Source organism: Phyllostomus hastatus, unplaced genomic scaffold, assembly GCF_019186645.2.
Source record: "Phyllostomus hastatus isolate PE091 unplaced genomic scaffold, TTU_PhHast_1.1 phas_contig_16, whole genome shotgun sequence".
Lineage (NCBI taxonomy): Eukaryota > Metazoa > Chordata > Mammalia > Chiroptera > Phyllostomidae > Phyllostomus > Phyllostomus hastatus.
This window is the reverse complement of record NW_025333643.1, coordinates 10,195,719-10,209,484: the sequence shown is the minus strand read 5'-3', so window position 1 is coordinate 10,209,484 and position 13,766 is coordinate 10,195,719. Positions and strand designations below refer to the sequence as shown.

The window sequence follows — 13,766 nt, the reverse complement described above, 5'->3', positions numbered from 1 at the left end:
CAGAAGGCCCTAACTGGAGGGCTGTGGGATTGGAGGGAGCCAGAGGTTCATGAAACCTCTTTGGCACTTGAATCTAGGCTAGGATCTGAAAATCTAATATACCTGTGTACTTGACTTCTAGCTAATCCTAAACTAAATTTTGTTTCGGTCCATAATACTTGTATTTGAATCTAGGTTCTGCTTGTTTCTGGTTGTGTAACATGGGGCAAGTTATTTAACCTCTTTTTAAACTTAGTCTCTTTATCTGCATAATCAGGTTGATAATGGTGCCTGCCTTGTTAGATGTTAGGAAGATTAAAATTGAATTAATACATGAAAAGCATTAAATTAAAACAGTGCCTGACACAGATAACATTATGTAGTAGTAGTATTAATACTCAGTGTAGCTGTGAACTTTTTTTGTAACATGTTCAGCTGTGCCAAGGAAATGATGTGTGTGTACACACATGTACATAAAACTATTCATCTATTTTATCAATTACATTGTATGTACAGGTTTTTGATGAGAAGTACTTTCTGGTGGAAATGGATGATTTGCGACCGGAGAATCATACAAGGCGATCTTTTGTGTGTCATGTCGATAGCCCTGGTATTTTCCCTGTGCAGTGGAGTCTGAAGAATGGTTTACACATTAGCCCCCCTCCTGGTATGCATTCATTCTTTTTTGAATTGTTTATCAGGAACTTTCCCTGGAAATGAGATTTGTCAGATGGAATTACCTTTATCTTTTGTCCCTCTCTCTCTTCATGCCCCAGCCCATCCTTAACATTTTGGGAGCCTAAGACAAGTATAAATGAAGGCCTAGATTTTACATATTTACGTATTTGAAAGTTATAAATTAAGTTGAACCATTTAACGAAGTATGTTCCATCCTCTGCCTTGACAAATGCATGTTCATGACGACTTGGGATCCCATGATACTTCCTTCTGTCATGATTCTCTTGGGAGGTCACAGAGGAGTAGGGGTAGAGATATTAGAGCCAGAGCTTGGAGGTAGATTATTGGTGATTTTTGGGTTTCTGGGCCTCGTCTTACAGGGAAACTCTTGAGATTCAAGAAAGAGGTGTATAGTCAAGTGTAGGATGTGGAGAGACTGTAGATGGGAAAGTAGCAGCTCATTTTCTGGTGTTTGCAATTTGCAAAATAGAGTCTTTGACCTTTTAATCAAGGCTCATAAATATGACTTAGTTGACGAATGAAATCTTTTTAAATTCTCACTCAAAGGTATGTTTATTGATTTTAGAGAGAGAGAGAGGAAGGGGGAGAGAGAGATGGGTTGCCTCCCATATGCACCCTGACGAGGGATTGAAACTACAACCTGGATATGTGCCCTGACCAGGATCAAACCCACAACCTTTTGGTGTATGGGACAACGCTCCAACCAACTGAACCACCTGGCCAGGGCTCGAATGAAATTTTTAGTATTTTATAACTTGGAGTATCTGGAAGTGTCAGATGTTTATCTGATTTTTATGTCAGCAAACCAGATTTTTTGGCAGTCTGTTTATCCTTTTTAAGTAGGCTTTTGATAAAGCACGGCTTTACTCTCTCAATGTTGACTGCTAGAACATGTGGATGAAGTGCTCTGTGTGTTAACAGGAGTCACAAACCCAGAACCTTTGCCTTCCATTCAGCTTTGATTCATCCTACATTCATTTATGGGATGTTTGCTATGAACCAGGCATTGGGCTTGTCATTGGGGAGACAGAAGTGAGTATAACACATTTCCTTCAAGGAGCAAATGAGGGAAAACAGTAACAGAGCCTCCTAGGTTGTCTTTCATCAGTGAACAGAGTGGGAATGCCTTCCCTGGTGATGATGGGGTGAGGGACACATCTACAAGAAGTTCTATTTTGCAGGAAGGCTCGGGACATCCCAAGTTCTTTATCCTGCCTGCTACCTTTATGTGAAAAGAAAACCCAGTTATTAAAGCTATTGGAGCTTTCAGCATTGTTAAAGGCAACTCAACTGTCTTTGTAAATAGAAAGAAAGTAGTGGAATATGTCATTGAAAATAGCAGGTAATTTGCTGTGAGGAATTGAGATGAATGCAGGGGGGAACAGGATACCAATCTCAGTTAGGCAAAATAAGTGATTGCAGGGGCTGGTTTGGTTGGAGGATGGCATAGTCTTGAGTAGCCTGCCTTGTGCTTGTGAGATGATAAGCTCTGGAGAGCAGAGAGCAGCTTAGACACAGCAGGCCCAGTCCAGCTCCTGGCACACAGATGCAGAGACTTCTTCCGGAAACCTTAGTAAACAAGTGGAGAGTTAAGCTCAACTTTTTTTCTGAAGTGAATTCATGATTCAGGTTATAAAACCATTGAAATTCTGTAAGGCATGAATCTGAAAACCGGTGTCAAAAATATTGAATCTGTAGGAGCTAAGATATGTTTAAGGAAATAGCTTTATGAAAGAAAAAAGTCTTTACTGACTAAATAGTATTGGTGTCTCTTTTCCTTTAGAGCCTAAGTCATAATAGAATTGATAATAAGTTTAGATTTGTTGGTACAAATCAAATCCAGTAATAATGGTCTTAAATTTTTTTGTAAATTGCCAGTAACTAATCATAAAATATTATTCAAAATAAATGCCTAGTTTGAAATATAAAAGGTTTAAAATTTATCCAAAGAATTGTATTGTCATGCAGTTTGACCACATTGCTCTATTTTATAAAATTAAAATTAACAATGCTTTAGATTTGTGTTTTCCTCCTCTCTAAAATGATCAGTCCCCAATTAGCAAAATTAAAAGCTATGAGTGAACCCTGGGCAGAGTGTAAAGCCAGGAAGCCTTGTGTGGACCGAGTCATTGTTCTTTTGTCTCTACCTAGGCTATTCAGGCCAGGACTTTGATTGGGCCGACTACCTCAAACAGTGTGGTGCTGAAGCTGCTCCCCAGAGGTGCTTCCCTCAGGTGAGAAGCCCAACTCCTCATGGCCACTGCTGTGGGACTGCCTCCTGTGCTTTTTATGGTTATTACTCTGAAGTCAGTCTTCTCACTCAACCCAAATAATCATCTTGTTGATTGTAATACAGTGGTGCAAGGAAAAATCCATTCACTACAGAAGTTAATTTGTTTATTTAATTAGTGTTTAAAGTTTATCAGTTTTATTTTTTATTAGCTAAAGTGTAAATTTAAAATTTTAGTTCATAATTATTTTTGATGATTCAGTATTATGAAAAATATTAAGTGGAGAAAAATTGTTAAACTTATTTAATAATGATATTATTATTGATATTAATATAATGATAATAATTTATCAAAATAAAACCATGCACATGGTTTACAAAGCCGAACAGCAGTAAAAAGCTTAGAACATAAAACAGAGCAGTTCTCTGTTCTGTCCCTTTCCACAGTCTCCCTTCCCACAAGTACTCACTGCTTGTTCATACTATTACTCTGATATATTTCTCATTTTCAAAATAATATGCTGCAGTCTTTTGAATCATTAATTTTAAACATGTCTATTGGTTCTACATTATGGTAAATAAGCATTTAGCTATTTTACATTACCTTTCACCTCTGTCTTACCCCTACCACCAACTCGTCTTTCTATCAGAGTTATAATTTTCAGTTAAATCTGAATTGAGTATTTACATTATCATGTGCATTCAGATATTATTCACAGCTGAGCACTACAGTATTTTATGATTGTTTCCTTTTTAAATTTGTCCTTGTTTTTCATAGCTTAATTTTCTTTGTTTTATTGCTAGTTTACCACACCGTCTAGTAGCCTTCAAAACTATTTTCACAAAGGTAGTCACATTAGGAAATCTGTAATTCCCCTCCTTTATGAAACAGTATATTTGAGAGATGGGAGAGACATGGATAATATATGCAGAAGTTCCCTTATCTGACTCTGTCAGACAGAAAATTAGTGGGTTAATTGAAAGATGAATCAGGGAATCATCTTTCTGATGAAAGAGTATTTTAATTTACAATATATAAATATGCATTTATTTATTAATCTTTTGGGTAAGGCTTTTCCTTATAGTATAGATTATCAACTAGAGCTTTTTCTTATATAAACTGCACCTAACATATAAACCCTGTGATTTTTCAGTAGAATGACAACTTTGATACTTTGAAACAATATGATCACAAAATTTTTAGGCAACCAAACATTTCTGCAGGTGTCTAAAGTTCCTCCACTAGCACATGTTGCTTTGTCTCCATCTACCTGGGAAATGGGCCCTGAGTGAAATGATTGTGCAGAACACAAGAACCTTTGCCCCTGTGCCTGGGTCATAGTCCCATGTTTGCAGCCAAATACTCATGCAGCTGCCCTTTAGCATTTCCCAGAAGTCTTTGGTTTAGCTAGACCTGCGTATTTTCTTTCTAGTCAAAAGGTTTTGTTGTTGTTTTAGGGTAGAAGGGTTAAAGTACCGTATGTCCTCTAGGCATGTTTTCTTTTTCTCACATCCATGGCCACTCTGATACCCTGATGTTGGAAATCTGTCATTTCTAATATTTTCTTAGAGATTCCTCTTAGCAACCTCCATTTTCTCTGCATTTTAGGCTTGCAGTGTAGTTTTAATTCTGGGAATTAAAACTGCCTTCCAGTGCAACTCAAGGAATTGACTCTCCCCTTTCTGTTTTGTGTATTTTATGGCCTCCTCTTTCTTTCTTGGTTTACTGCCTTGTTTTGATGGAGCCCATCTCTCAGTAGCATCCTGAAATGGAATGCAAGGGAGGTGAATTTTTGTAGGCTCTGCATGTTTTAAAATGTCTTCATTCTACTAACTTGAATGATTGTTTGGCTCAATGTGGAATTTTAGGTCAGAAGTTATTTTACTTGAGAGTTGAAAACATTACTCAGTACTTCTCTACCTTCCAGTGTTACTGTTTCTACCTTCCAGAGAAGTTGAAAGCCATTCTTATTTTTGATCTTTTGTAGACAACCTGCCTCTTGCTTCTTTCCTGGAAGGTCATAGAATCTCTGTCACCATGTTTCACAGTGATGAGCCGTAGTGTGGCCTGTCTTCATCCATATGCTGGGTTCCAGTGAGCATGTTCTTTCTGGATATTTTGTGTCTTTCTGTGCTGACAGATTCTCTTGAATTTTTTCCTTGATATCCTTCCATTTCTCTCCTCTTTTTCTACAATTTTTTAAAAATTTCTATGTTGGGCTTCTGGATGAAGCCTTTACTTCTCTTTTCCTGTTTTCTGTTTGTTAGTCCTTTTGCTTTGCTTGCTGGATTATTTCCTAAATTTTATCTTTCAGCCCTTCTTTTGAGGTTTTAATTTTTAATATCACATTTTTGATATCCAGAACTATTTTTGTTCTGAATATTTGGTTTAAATAGCATATTATTCTTGTTTTAAGGATGTGGTAGGTTTTTTTTTTTTAATCACTTAGAGGACGTTAATTATTCCTGCCTTTTGGGAATTTGTCTTCTTGCATAATTTGTTTTTCCCAAATTGCTTGCTTTGTCTGTTTTGATCTCTAGCTTTCATATATTTAGATGTCATGCAATTCTAGGTTGTTTGCTTATATTTAAGAATGGAGGACTAGGCCTGGCTGATGTAGCTCAGTGGATTGAGCGTAGGCTGCGAACCAAAGGGTTCCCAGTTCGATTCCCAGTCAAGGCACATGCCTGGGTTGCAGGCCAGGCCCCCAGGAGGGGGCGTGTGAGAGGCAACCACACATTGGTATTTTTCTCCCTTTCTTTCTCCTTCTCTTCCCCTCTCTCTGAAAATGAATAAATAAAATCTTAAAAACAAAAGAGTGGAGGACTAAAAGAAAAAGCTAATTGAAAGCTCTTAAGTTGAGTATGTTGGTGGGGCTTGTCAATCTTGAATTTTCCTGTAGGGTGGGATCTGACTGCTCATTTGTTGGGGTCACATAATCCGTATTTTTGTGTGTTTCTCTTGGGTTTATCATGATACCACAAGAAATCTCTTTTAGTCCCTTGCCTAAACAGTAGAGGCAAGGGCTGGATCTCTCACATTCCCTATGCAAACCCCTGTTTTGGGTACTGCATGCATGCCCTCAGCAGTTCCTTTGTCTTCCTGCCTGGGGATTTTGTGTGTTACTCTGGGGGGTAAATCTCATCTTCTGTAGGATAGGGGAAGGAACAGTTGCCCTTGGGTATAGAGTGGAGGAGCTGATGGCATGACCTAAATTTCTACAAATCTTTTTGTTTTAACTATTTCACTTCTACCTGTAGTTGCCTTGTAACTGGTGCTTCCAGTTCTTAGCTCTCTTCACTGTCATTTTAGATTTACCTTTCTTTAATCTGCTAAGTTAGGTCTAGACACTATTCTAAATTTTAGCTTATGAAATGTTGTTGCCTCCTCTTCTCTTTATTCTAGTAGGTTTATGTCTTTAAAAAAACACTTTAATTTTTGTGAATTGTCAGAAGGGAGAACAAATACAGAGGTTCAGTTCTTTATTGATCTAGAACCTGTGAATTTTTAAAACATACTTTAAATGACCCTTTTTCCTTATTCATAAGCATTACTTATCCTGACTGCCTTTTATGATACACATAGCAGTAGGAACCAGGTGGTTTATTATATGATAGGGCCCTTCGTGGGAGGGAAAGTGAACTAACAGTGGTGAAAAGCCACTTGGTTCAGGGCCAGAGCCTTAGGTCCCTTATTTTATTGAAACCTCATAATGACTCAGTGGGACAGGTATTCTCAACGTCATCTGACATACGAGGAATCTGAGGCAGAAAGCGCTTGCATAGCTTGAGCAGTGTCACACAGGTAGCAGTAATGCAGGTATATTCTGACTTCAGAGACTGCATATAACACCTAGAGAACACTTGCTTCATTAAGAAACAGAAAAAAGTAAATTCATAGCCTTAAAGTTACTCTAGGATTAAATAACACTTGGAAAAGGTGTCTTAGATTAGCAAATGAGTAAATACTTGGTATGTTTTAGATTTGATTAATTTATTTTCTAGTCAATTTCTGAGCATGAGTTTAAGGAGAACATGAAGCTTGAGGCGGTGAACCCTCTTCTCCCTGAGGAAGTGTGTGTTGCCACCATTACTGCAGTGCGAGGCTCCTACCTGTGGCTCCAGCTGGAGGGTAAGTGCCATTATCCCTGGAAAGACTTCTCATGGCTGCTCTTTGCCTTTTCTGTTCACCCCTATAATGTGGTTTGTTAGGCTTAATCAATCAGCCAAAAGTGGGGGGCTTGTTCAAAGACTTCTAATTTGTAATGCAAGATTCCAAGCTAAAACTTTCTTTTCTTGTCCTTGACTTTCAAATGTTAGGAAAGGAATATGAATAAAAAGTCTTTATTACAGAGTCTCTTAACTTTTTTTAAGGGGAAAGTATAAGTCAAATAGTGTATATTTTGATATGATCGAAATACATGAGCATGCGCATTAACAATCAGCTTCTGCAAGGGATAATATTTTGGTTGACCCCCATTCATTAGAACCAAAAGTATGTAAAATAAAAGATATTGAAAGTAATCGTCAACACTTGGACAGGTTTGTGGATGGCAGCATTGGCTGAGTATTCAGCGCTGCAATTACTGTATGTGGCCTGGGGTTTCGTTTTTATTCGGCTGTCAAATAGACTCAGTACCTATGTTTCCAGCTTGTAGAATTGGCATTTGGTATATATATCAAGTACAGTATTGAATATATACTTTTTGGTATTTTTTTAACCTTTGCTGTGCAACTTGCCAGTGTCACTTACTAATTTGAATTCACTGATCTACTTTCTGGCTTTGTCTCCAAGTACCACAACTAATGTTCTTGTTAAGGAGAACTGTCACTTTTCCCCTTGTTTTCCAGTTATTTCATGGAGTTGACTGATATTTGTCAACCATCTGAATGATACTCCTGGTAGTTCCAGCTGCTTACTTGCTTGTTATTCCCTAACTAAGGGTCACCCTGTATATTCACTACCCATCTTGGTCTTTATACAGCTATGTGTGAAAGACAGTTAACTTTTTTTTTTAAATGTTTGTCACACGTGAAAAAGTGTGAGTTTTGTGTGAAAGGAACTTGTTCAAGAGACTTTTTGTCTGTTTTATTGCAATAGAAGAACACTCAAAGGAATAGTTTATGAAGAAGGGTATTCAATGGTCTAAAAATTTTTTTTCAATCTAAACAGGTTCTAAGAAGCCCATACCTGAATGTATTGTGAGTGTGGAATCCATGGATATATTTCCTTTGGGCTGGTGCGAAACCAACGGCCATCCCCTCAGCACTCCTCGTCGAGCACGAGGTACCTGTCCACTTCTGGACATTTCAGAGAGAAACAACACAAGGTTCTGGTTGTCTCTTCCTGCATAGGAAATTATTTATTGCAGCAAACGTTTATTATCTTACAGTTTCTGTGGATCAGAAATCTGGGTACAACTTAGCTGGGTTCTCTGGATCCATCTCTCTGAAGGCTGCGATCAAGGTGTCAGCCAGGGCTCTAGTCATCACAGGGCCCTGCTAGGGAAGATCTGCTCCCAAGTTTATGTAGAGGATTGTTGGCAAGAATACATTTTCTCATGGACATTGGACTGAGGGCCTTAGTTCCTTGCTGACTGTTGGTTGAAGGCTTCACTCTGTTCCTTGCCAAGCGGGGCTCTTTATGGGGGAGCTGACAGCATGGCAGTTGGTTTCCATCAGCCAACAAGGAAGAGAGTAAGAGAGGTGGAGCAAGATGGAAGCCAGAGTATTTCTGTAACTTGATGTTAAACATTCCACCTCCCCTTCCCTCTTTAAATAACTTTATTGAGATATCATTTATATCAGTGTTCCCTAATCTCTTTGGCACCAGTTTCATGGAAGACAATTTTTCTACACACCGGGGTCGGGGTATGGTTTCAGGATGATTCAAGAACATTACATTCAAGCTCACCTCCTGCTGTGCAGCCTGGTTCCTAACAGACCCTGACCAGTAACAACAGTCTGCAGCCTAGAGGTTGGGGATCCCTGGTTTACATAACAAAAAATTTTGGTCTTTTAAAGTACAGTAGGTCCTTGAACAACATTGTTTTGTTCAGTGACATTTTGTTATAACATTGATGAGATGCCATAGGGACTTAACTCTGGTTTATATCAATTAGCCTATAGTAAAATTGGTTTTGTAATATGCCATTTTGCTTGAAGTTGCAGAACCTATTGAAGATGTTAAATGATGGCTTCTTGTATACAATTCAGTTGTTTCTAGTACATTCACAGAGTTATGCCACTCTTACCACAGTCAATTTGAGAATATTTCATTGTCTTAAAAGAAACCCATACTCCTTAGCAATACCTCTTTACCTCCTGCTCTGGAGCCCTAGGCTATTACTAATCTAATTTACATATGCATAGGTTTGCCTGTTCTGGACAGTTCCTATAAATGGAATCATACATTGTGTGGTCTTTTGTGAATGGCTTGTTTTATTTACAGTGTTTTCAGAGTTTATTCATGTTGTAGTATATATCAATGCTTCATTTTTTTCTTTAATTTTTTTAAAGATTACTTATTTTTAGGGGGGAGGGAGAAAGGGAGAGAAACATGAATGTGTGGTTGTCTCTCATGTGCCCCCTACTGGGATTTGGCTTGCAACCCAGGCATGTGCTCTGACTGGGAATCAAACCAGCGACCCTTTGGTTTGCAGGTCGGTGCTCAATCCACTGAGCCACACAACCAGGGCAATGCTTCATTCTTTTATATTTATGAATAATATTTCATTGTTATACCACATTTTGTTTATCATTGCATTAGTAGATAGACAGTTGGATTGTTTCCATTCTTTAGCTACTACGGATAATGTTGCTAATGAACATTTCTGTAAAGGCTTTTATGTGGACTTAGGTTTTCATTTCACTTGAGTATATAACTTGGTGTTTAACACTGTCAGGAAGTTTTATGAAGCAACTGCACCATTTTGCATCCCCACCAGGAATGTATGAGGGTTCCACGTTCTTCACATTTTCCCTACCACTTATTTTCTGGGGATTTTTGTTTGTTTTTTATAATAGTCATCCTGGTATGTTTGGGGTGGTATCTTAACAGTAGTCTTGATTTGCATTTCCCTAATAACTAATTATGTGGAGCATCTTCTCATGTGCTTATTGGCCATTAATATATCTTCTTTGGAGAAATGTCTGTTCAAGTCATTTGCCCATTTTTCAATTGGCTATTTTTGTTGTTGAGTTGTAAGATTTTGTTACATATTCTAGATATCCCTTATCAGATATATGATTTGCAAATATTTTCTCCCATTCTGTGGGTTACTTTTACCTCTTTTGATAGTGTCCTTTGATACACAAAAGTTTTAAATTTTGACATATTGCAATTTATTTTTTCTTCTGTTGCCTGTGCTTCTAGTATCATACCCAAGAATTCATTTCCAAATCTAATGTCATAAATATTTTCCCCTATGTTTTCTTCTAAGAGTTTTATAGCTTTGCCTCTGTTCAGGTCTTTGATCTACTTTGAGTTACTTTTTGTATGTGGTATAAGATAAAGGTCCAACTTCATTAATGTCGATATTCGGTTTTCACAACCTGATTTGTTGAAAAAAGACTACTTCTCCTATTGAATGTGTTACTACCCTTGTCAAAATCAGTTTTCCTTTTGAATATTTATTCCTGCTTAGAAAATATTCATAGGAGTTGATTGACCCAGGGAGCCTTAATTAGTTTTGGTTTTTGTAAAGACCCAGAAAATGTGCTTTATTCTAGATATTCAGACATATCAGCACTTGTTTATAGTACCTGCCAGTTAGAAATATATAACCAGGTTTAAAATATGCTGTGATTTTAATACATATATAATTCTTTCTCTGTCTTTCAATTTTTCTTAACATACACATTTTTGTTTTCTTCTTACAGTACACAAACAGAGGAAAATTGCAGTGGTTCAGCCTGAAAAACAGTAAGTAATGTAATAGTATATTTGACATTTGGAAGTTAGAATGTCTAGAAAAATAAATAACATATGAGTATATCTCCTCATATGTTATTTTCTCAGATAGAATCATAATCCTTTAATTGAGCTTTTGATAGTTTACATACCTCTTTTTATAGTATATAGATTTCCTAAAATGTCATTATATACAGAAGGACAAAATCCATTCTCAAGTTGTTCCCCAATTCGAGTTTTCTTTTGCTTTTAGAGCTAGGAGTCATTTGAATAAGAGGAAACAGAGTCTCAATGCTGGAATTTGTTAAGGTAGAGCTAAAAGTGTAGATTAGGATATTACTTGTTACAGTGGAAAAAAGCATGATCTAGAAGACAAGACGAAAAAGGCACATGAAAGACGTGCCCTTGTATCCCATCTAGAGACCCTTCATAGCATATCTTCCTGCACAGCTTTCAAGAAGTAATTGGTCAGTGTTGCCTTAAAAATACAAGAGTTTCTGTGTGTGTGCATGTGTTTTTAAACATTGGATTTTCAATTTTGTATGACTAGCTCAGGCTGTCATAACAAAACACCACAGACTGGGTGGCTTAAACAACAGATTTGTTTTCTCATATCTCTGCAGTCTGGGAAGTCTGAGATCAAGGTACCAGCCTGATTTGGTTCCTGGTCAGGGCTGTCCTCCCAACTTACAGACTATCTTCTCATTGTGTCCTCACAGGATAAGGATGGAGAGAAAAGGAGACCTTTCTCTCTTCTTCTTCTTATGAGGTGACCAACCCTATTGGATTAGAGCCTAACCCTCACTTATCTCTTAAAAGCTCTATCTCCAAATATGGTCACATTGGGGATTAGGACTTCAACATGGATTTTGAGGGGACACAATTCAGGTTATAGCAAATGCTATATAATTTACAGCTGCTTTTGTGGCTATGTGAGTAATAAAATTGACAATAGAGGTAGAGAAAAGGGCCACAGAATTCTATTTGAGGTAGTGACATGAGATAGCAGGGGAAAAATCTGGCCTTGGGTTTTTCCTTGGCTTAGTTGTCCAAAGTTTTAGTCTGGAAGTATTTTTAAAAGATAAATTACCTTTTTTTCATTGATTACTGCAAATATGGTAATTCTCTTTTTTAATAATATAATTTGTTTTTAGTTTTGAAACTGATGGAAGAAAACAAGACCCTATATTAAAAATGTTTCCATTCTTTGACAATTAACAAATAGTCTACTTGTGTTTTAAGAATCCCAGAAGGAATTATATAACTGTTCATCGCATGAATGAAAGTTTATTTGAGCAGGTAGTATCACATGTCTTTGGACTATTGGCTCCTTAGACTGTGTACATAGTTTTAAGAAACAGTTGCTATTTAAAAAAAAGTATAATCAAGAAAGCACCTTCTGTTACAGAATTTGCAGTTTGCTACTTTTGCTTTCTTCTTAGATTTGAAGGAAACTAACTCTTAATGCTTTACTGACTTTACAGATTATCTTACTATTTTGTTTCGTGTGTGTGTGTGTGGCTTTTGTTTTTGTTTTTGTTTTTGACTCAGAATACCATCCTCAAGAACTGTCCATGAGGGCATGAAGAATCAGGAGCTGAACTCCACTGACTCAGGTATAAGTGCATGCCTTTTTCGGGAAAAGAGGGCCTTCAGTTTCTTTTAATGGGCAATATCTAAAAATAAAACAATACATTTGATTTATAGGATGTCGTTTCATAGAGGAGTCTCTTAACTGTGATTTTAAAGAGTTATAATTGTCTAAAGGTACTTACTAGACAAGATCGGGCATGTTCAGGGTGGTATGGCCATAGACTAAGATGTACTTATTACTAATGATCTTTAGGATGACATCTCTTTTAGTCCATTTTTAGTAATTGTAGTTATTCTTTACTGATCACTTATTGGGTATAAGGACTCCAGAGATCAGTATTATTATCCCTGAGTTTAGATAAAGAAACTGAGGATTTCCAGGCAGTGCTCTTTCTTAAGCAGGGTGATTGAGAGGTAGATGTATATTCTTCTTTAAACCCTTTTTATGGTACTCACAGTTTATATATATATTTCACAATTTTAAAAAATTAAGCACTGGAAAAACAGATTGTCCTAATACCTGATAAGTGAGACAAAGATTTTTTTTCTGGAAGCCCAAATCTTTTGTCCAGCAGCCTCTCCCCACAACTACTCTTGACTCCCCCCATGCTGGTCATATTATGTTTAGCATCTTGGCTGTATGTATTCTAGCACAGGTTAGGCATTTGGATAGTATTTAGTAAGTGCCTAGAGAAGAAAAGAAACCAGAATTTGAAGAGAGCATGCAGCTTATGAGTAGAGGGTCAGAAATGGAACTCAAATCTTTTTCAGGTTCCAAACCTGCATTTTTTTCTTCTACCCACTGCCTTTTCATTTTATCATTTATACATAGAGAATCAGGGCTGTGTAACTCTTTATTTTTGATGTATTACTGGCCATTCTAATGCCTACTGAAACTATAGGATTAAGACATTAATATCTTCTACATGACTGCAGCCAAGTTTGGGTTTTGTGATAGGTCCAGTCACCTTGGAAAAAGAGTCTGAGACTCTTATTTACATGTAGGAGTTTTATTGGGGAGTGCTTTTGAGAATAACTCCTGGCAGGGGTGAAGGAAGTAGGGGTGGGCAAAGGAAGAAGTCGAGCCACAATTCACTGTTAACAGAAGTTTCTTCCAGTCTCACAGGGATCGTTGGCACTGATATACCACTCAGAATCTGCCCTGATTGAGGCTGTTATTGGAAATAGGCTACTGCTCCCTCTCCACCTCACAGAGGATGGGTGGGAATCTTTAGCAGAGTGGGTCTCTCCTCCTGAGGTCAGTTCTAGGCTGAGTGAGGGTAATTCCAGGATAGACTTACAGCTGAGAGCTATAAAATGCCAACATTCCCAGCTTCAGGGAACATAGATGCC

The 13,766-nt window shown here is 37.4% G+C and overlaps 1 protein-coding gene across 4 annotated transcripts in view; it reads left to right on the top strand.

Annotated features, from left to right (window-relative positions):
* Positions 1 to 13,766, top strand: part of SFMBT1 (Scm like with four mbt domains 1) — a 115,868-nt gene that overhangs the window by 87,364 nt on the left and 14,738 nt on the right. For all 4 annotated transcript variants that reach the window (XM_045832466.1, XM_045832463.1, XM_045832464.1 and 1 more), the window contains 6 exons: positions 496 to 646; positions 2,830 to 2,912; positions 6,914 to 7,040; positions 8,082 to 8,195; positions 10,790 to 10,832; positions 12,372 to 12,436. In XM_045832466.1, coding sequence (XP_045688422.1) covers positions 496 to 646; positions 2,830 to 2,912; positions 6,914 to 7,040; positions 8,082 to 8,195; positions 10,790 to 10,832; positions 12,372 to 12,436 — 583 coding nt within the window. The remainder of the gene's footprint in view (positions 1 to 495; positions 647 to 2,829; positions 2,913 to 6,913; positions 7,041 to 8,081; positions 8,196 to 10,789; positions 10,833 to 12,371; positions 12,437 to 13,766) is intronic.